The 6744-nt window shown below is 40.6% G+C and overlaps 1 protein-coding gene across 8 annotated transcripts in view; it reads right to left on the bottom strand.

Moving 5' to 3' along the window:
* LOC128324470 (methylcrotonoyl-CoA carboxylase beta chain, mitochondrial-like) overlaps positions 1-6744 on the bottom strand; it is a 44350-nt gene that overhangs the window by 583 nt on the left and 37023 nt on the right. For 7 of the 8 annotated variants that reach the window (XM_053249083.1, XM_053249090.1, XM_053249088.1 and 4 more), the window contains 4 exons: positions 5920-6076; positions 5273-5395; positions 3956-4092; positions 2500-2581 (listed from right to left, as the gene is read on the bottom strand). In XM_053249083.1, the coding sequence (XP_053105058.1) occupies positions 2500-2581; positions 3956-4092; positions 5273-5395; positions 5920-6076 (499 nt within the window). The remainder of the gene's footprint in view (positions 1-2499; positions 2582-3955; positions 4093-5272; positions 5396-5919; positions 6077-6744) is intronic. The other variant, XM_053249087.1, reaches the window with a different exon arrangement.

Raw genomic sequence — 6744 nt, 5'->3', positions numbered from 1 at the left:
CTGCCAAAATGAAAGAAGTAAACAATACAAATATTACTTAGCATGTGTTTTATATATATATATAGAATGCTCAAAGCGCTTCACATTCATTAACTTGTTTAAATCATTACAACAAACCTGTAACATAATATTGACTAATTGCCCGCACATTTTAGTTGTGAGGCTGGGATGGGGGCAGGGAGTGGCCAAAGGCTTCCTAATGAGTTCATGGCAGTGGCACGATCTGAATCAGGAACTTCCTAATTCCAAGCTCAGGCTCTTATGCTTCATCAATATTATACCAATAACAGTTGTATTATTACTACTACTACTACTACTACAAAAACGATAAACCAGTTTCATTGCTAATATTGAAATTGGGTAGGAAAAGCAACCAAATCATTAGACAAACTGGAAAAAATGTCATTTTCCAGCTCTGCAAGAAACTAAATTAAGTTTGGGATCACTACAGTGATAATAATAATTCAAAAAAATCTTCTAAAGTTTCTTGATCCGCAAATCCAGCCCTTTGAAACTAGTGACGACCCAAACAAAACTACGCTGGAAATCTTTTCCTGCAGTACTGATGTTCTCCACTCAGCAATAAGAATAGTTTGAGTATCTTGCTCCTCTTTTACTGCTGCACTAATTTTTTGAACCTCCATTATTTCCAAACACGACAACACAAGACTTATTTTCTTCTAGAAAGTAAGCCATGCTTCAATATGCTCTATTAAAAAAACACCCCAGGAAATGCTTTCTGAAAATATAGCAGATTACAAAGCTCAGTATATGATCAGCACAGAGACAGGGACAGCCCTATTCAACCCCAGCACAGCATCGTTCCAGTGGCTGCTGCCTCCCTTGTGATTCTTTTTCAACTGTGAGCCCTTTGGGGACAGGGAACTATCTTTTTTCTACGTAAACCACTTTGCAAACTTTTTGTTGAAAAGCGGTATGTAGATTAATTGTTGTAGTTGTAGGCAGCAAGTCATCTCAAACAGCCTATTTATTTAGATTAGTGCAAAGTGTGTGTTGCTGTCCCACCGCCTGACCCCACTTGGACTCCTAAAAAGCTGCTATAGCAGCTCCCTCTCGAGCAAATTTGTGGGGGACTGCAAATGGAGGATCCCATGCGAGTGAAATGCAGTTTCTATTCATGCAGTGGGATCTTTGTATTCAAGTTGCCAATTGATTAAAAATAGTGATAGAAGAGTGTTGTAGATGCTGGGGGGAAATTGTCAGGTCACACTGAGGACTATGGGAGTTGGCAAGACTACTGATCATAGACAGAAGAAAAAAAGATGAAAGCTCCAATAAGACATAAGTAGTAGTAGTAGTAGTAGTAGGAGGAGGAGGAGGAGGAGGAGGAGAAGCAGCAGCAAACATGCATGTGGGGAAGCTGAAAAGGGATTGAAAAGTATGTTTTATTTATTTATTATTTATTAATCAAATTTGTACACTGCCCCAAACTTTCATCTCTGGGCGGTTAACAATAGCATAAAACTATATGCTATTTGTATTTATAAAATATATACAAAAACTTAAAACAATTTAACAATTTAAAAATCACCTACAGATTAAAACCTTAAAATTTTAAAGAACTGAAAAAGCTTGGGTGAAGAGGTGGGTTTTCAAATGCTTTCTAAAAATTGTCAGAGATGGGGAGGATCGTATCTCAGTAGGGAGCACATTCCATAGTCTTGGGGCAGCAACCGAGAAAGCCTGTCCCTGAGTTGGCGGCAACTGGAGACGGATCTCTCCGGACGACCTCAATAGGTGGTGGGGCTCATAATGAAGAAGACGTTCTCTTAGATACCCAGGGCCTAAGCCATTTAGGGCTTTATAAGTTATAACTAGCACTTTGTATTTTGCCCGGAAACTTATTGGCAGCCAGTGTAACGCTTATCAACAAAGGAGTGATGTGGTCTCTCTGAGATGACCCAAAGACCAACCTGGCAGCCACATTCTGTACCAACTGAAGCTTCCGGACTACGTACAAAGGCACTCCCACATAGAGCGCATTGCAGAAGTCAAGTCTGGAGGTTACCAACATATGTACCACTGTTTTGAGGTCGTTCATCTCAAGAGATGGACACAGCTGGCATATCAGCCGAAGCTGATAGAAAGCCCCTCTGGTCACCGCCTCAACCTGAGATACCAGGGAGAGGTGTGGATCCAGAAGTACTCCCAGACTGCGAACCTGTTCCTTTTGGGGAAGTGTGACCCCATCTGGAACAGCGAGATCAAAATCGTCTCTGGAGTTCTGACCCCACACAATAAGTACCTCCGTCTTATCTGGATTCAGTTTATTCTCCCTCATCATTCTCCCTCATTCACACAAGGAGACATGCCAATTTCCTCCTCCCCACTGAAACCCCCTGTCCCCACTCCCAAAAGTTGCTCACAAGAGTCAGGGATCCATCCACAACAGTGTGGGATGTGGAGCAGGGAAGCATCTGCTGAAATCAGAGGAGGCAGCTTGTGTGAGCGATGCATTACTTTGAGAAAGGAGCCTACCTTCCTAGAATTCTGCGGTAGAATTACACCATCATCCCAAATCCTGGCAGAAGAGTAAAAGGCACTGCTTTCTTCCTCTAGTCTGGAAAGACAAGAATTTCATAAAGGTAAAAAGTTTTTAGAAGAACCATTTCAATCTTCAGATGCATTTTTAGAGGTCATATATAAAGATTCTGGGTGCTTAAGAGAAGAAACAGACAATAAACAAACTTTTTTGGGGGGGGGAGAAACCCAACCCCTTCAGTACTTTTTATTTAAAATGCCAAACCTGGGTTTAAACAAAACAGACTCTGGCTTACATGTCCTATAGCATAACACAAGCGTTTCCAATTTACCCATGCCACTGCAGGGCTCTAAAACCTGCGGTGACAGTGCTGCGCAAAAAAGCAGCACCAGAACTACTGACCTTGTGTGTGATTGCACATTGTATGCTACTTCCATTTTTACCAACGGAAGTAGCATACAATGTGTGATTACACTAGAGGTCAGTAGTTCCAGTATTGCTCTCTTGCACATCACCATCGCCACATATGTTAAATCCCTGCAGTGGTGCGGACAGTTCTGCAATGACCGCATTGCACTGTAGAATGCATAAGCCACTATGGGCCTGTTTGAACATCATATGGATTCAAGATTAAGCCTTGGTTTCATATGGCATGTCAAAGTGCACCCCACCACCACCCCTTCATGTGTGAGCCTCAGAAGAATTATATTTCCAGTTGTGGCTATAAAGGGTCAGTTGTTACACAATCTCTCCTGTCTTCAGCTAAGCACAATCTGAACACAAGATCTGATGTTGGGTTCACATGTTGGTTTTATTTTAAGACCTCTAGTTATTATAAACCCCTGCTAACTGGGCAAAGAGGCACCTTTTACCGTGGTGATTCTCTTTATTTAGCAGGGGGAGAGTAACTGGCCCTATCCACCCCCAGCACAGTACCTCCAGTGACTGTTGCTGGTGTCTAGCTTGTGGTTTTTTTTAGAATGTGAGACATCTTATTTATTTATTATTTCTCTGTGTAAACCGCCCTGAGCCATTTTTGGAAGGGTGGTATAGAAATCAAATAAATAGATAGATAGATAGATAGATAGATAGATAGATAGAAGAAGAAGCAGCAGCAGCCAGGATCAGTCCGTTCAGGCATTACAACTGATCCTGGCTTGTTTCTAATCACAACTGGAAGCAGAATTCTTCTGAGGCTCATGTGCAAAAAGGAAGCAGGTGTGCACACTCCCAAGGCTCTGAGACACTGCAGAAAGCCAAGCATCTGTGTGATGTCTGAAGTGGTCCATTCTGTTCCAAGAAAGCTAGACAATTACCAGCACAGGAGATGAAGCACAGCAATTTGCAAAACTCAGAATTACTTTAGCAATTTAGAAATGGCATCCTGAAATCTAAATATCAACATTATTAATTCAATCATAATTTTGAGGCTTTTATTTTCAATGCACTTACTTTTCCTTTAATTGTTTTAACTCTGCTCCTTCTCCCATGCATGTCAGTGAGTATGTGGATAAATGTCTTGAATCCACAAGGGCAATTCTTGCATTAGGCCAGAGGAACAGAAAATTTGGCTCAAATGACCTCCCACACTGAAAAAAGGCAATAAAGGGTTAAGAAACCAGAAAAGACTCACCATTTAAGCCAGTTGAAGAGTGTCCATTCATAGGAAGATATTAAAAAGCCCTTGAAATATAATGGATCGTGTCTAATTTTGAAGAACCCATTTCAGGTACTAATAGTCTGAATCACTGGAGCTTTGATAGCCAGAACAGCATGAGCAATAGCTTGGGCCTTACAGCGACCACAGCATCATATTCCGACAGATATCATAGAGCTCATGGGCTGACATCCTGGCTAAATTACCCAATGGAAGTCTAACTTGTCTATTAATTTCAGTGGATCTTCTGTCGAGTAATTTAGTCAAGATGTCGACTAAACATCAATTTAGGCAACTATTTTAGTTGCCAAGCAAAAGCCTTACTGGGAACCTATTTTGCTGCAGATGTATGCAGTTTTTCTCGGAAATGTGAAGGCCAAAAGATTCCCAGGATGACCACAAAAAGGGCTGTGTGTGTTCTTCCCTCGTGTCCATCTCTACCAGTACCATGAAGTACCCATATGCAGCACCATTGGGAGCAAGTGGTCTCTGACATAATAGTAGCATCAACAGCTGCTCCACACCAATATCAGTTTTTCGGTACTGGTCATTGGCAGATTCCTGATATTAAAGGCTGGACCATCAGGTAAATTATACAACTTAAATATATAAAATTACAAATAATAATCACATTGCTATGGGGAATTAAATGTATGTGTTACTAAACCAGAAATATATTATAATTTGTCATGTGTACCATCTCAAAACTACTTAAAAATGTTACCTGAAGATACTTTCTAGATCTATATATAATCCCAAGTCAGACACCTAAAAGTGATTGTAATCACACAAACAGAAACGATGCCTGGCGCAGATACAAAGTCTGAAGAAAGCCAAAGGCAGAGTGCAGGTGTCTGAGCAAACAATTTATCAACAAAAGGCCTTGTGTATGGGCTGTCCATCAGTGCAACTACTGAAATCAGTGTCACTGTTATATCAGATACAGTGATTCCACATCTTTTCTGTTCCATGCCTGAGACTGCTCATTTGTTGACAAGGGTCAAGGACTAGTACAGACAAGAATTTTGGAATGGGGTGAGGTGAGACAAGGTGGTTACCAGTAGCTGAGAACTCAAGACCTGACATATTGCCAACATATCCAGCAGCCTTACCATAGCATAACTTTCATTCCCATAACAGCCACCAATCACAAGGGTTATTTTGGGGACAGCAGCACAAGCAACTGCAGCCATCATGGAGGCCTGCGCCTTTAATCTTTTGGTATGATCCTCTGCCTTAATTAAAATGAAAATGTATTGACAGTTATACATATATTGATACACAGATACATAATTATATTCTTTCTGTTCCTTCCTGGACTACTGAACGTATAAAGGATCTGAAAATCCTATAAAAGTTTAAATGATTAATGTATATTATCCTGCCAATGCAAGGAGAAAGAAGAGAAAGGATGCTAGCTGTTATTGCTGGATTCAATGTTAGATATTGTTGCTAGAATCCATCTTGCCCCAAACCTCTCTCAGTGACAGAACAAAGCTCTGTGTGTGCATACATATGTAGCACATACAGCGCAGACTAGAGGAAATAAAACTATACAAACAAAACATTTTGAAATCTGCAAACTTAACACTAATTTCCTCCAGATGCTACCCATTTATCTGCTATATGGATTATGGAGGACCAGGACACATTAAGGGACCCTGCCCACAAGTATTGTGGAGACCATGTTTTTTGAACAAGGCACATTTGATCCACTAATATACAATACTTTGAATGTGTTCTTTATACATTGTTTTACCTGTGCAAGACTAGCTGGTTCTACTGCATGTGGAGCTGTATTCAGGATGAACAGGAGGGGAATGTTTCGTTGGCTACAAAGCTGTATGAAGTGGGAACCCTTTAGAGAAGCATCATGAGTCAGCTCACCATTGTTTGCCACTATTCCAACTAGCAGTCTAACAAAAACAAAACATTTTTGTGAAGTAAAAATGGTGATAACAGTGAAATCAAACCGTAATACATTTTGTGTATTAATATTATGACTTTATAGCATCATTTTGAAGAGGCATTCAAAATTTAGTTATTTGCTTATTTTTCAAATTTGTAGACCACCCCAAACCTGGGTCTCCGGGCAGAGATGCCTTGTATTTCTCTCATTTCAAAGTTTTCTAAAACATTTAACATAAACATTGATAAAAGTTTGTTACCATGTGTATGACTATATGGGAAGAAATAACTTTGGGCTTACTGTGTGATCAGAGGCTACAAAGAATAGTTCTTTGAACAGTTAGAAGTGATAAGCAGGAACTTGGGCCTAACCCACAGGAAGTAAGTAAGTATGGAGATAATAAAACAACAATATTTCAATGGCTATTCCTCAATTATAAAGCAAGGAAATTGGGATTTCTGCCTCATTTTTGCTCCTAAATATTGGAGATGCTGTTCCTGATGGCATTGACTCTAGGGCAGGCCTGCTCAACTTCGGCCCTCCTGCAGATGTTGGCCTACAACTCCCATAATCCCTGGCTATTGGCGACTGTGGCTGGGGATTATGGGAGTTGTAGTCCAAAAACAGCTGGGGGCCCTAAGTTGAGCAGGCCTGCTCTAGGGGAATCAGCAGTAG

This window comes from Hemicordylus capensis, chromosome 4, assembly GCF_027244095.1.
Source record: "Hemicordylus capensis ecotype Gifberg chromosome 4, rHemCap1.1.pri, whole genome shotgun sequence".
Lineage (NCBI taxonomy): Eukaryota > Metazoa > Chordata > Lepidosauria > Squamata > Cordylidae > Hemicordylus > Hemicordylus capensis.
This window is presented reverse-complemented; position numbering and strand designations above follow the sequence as displayed.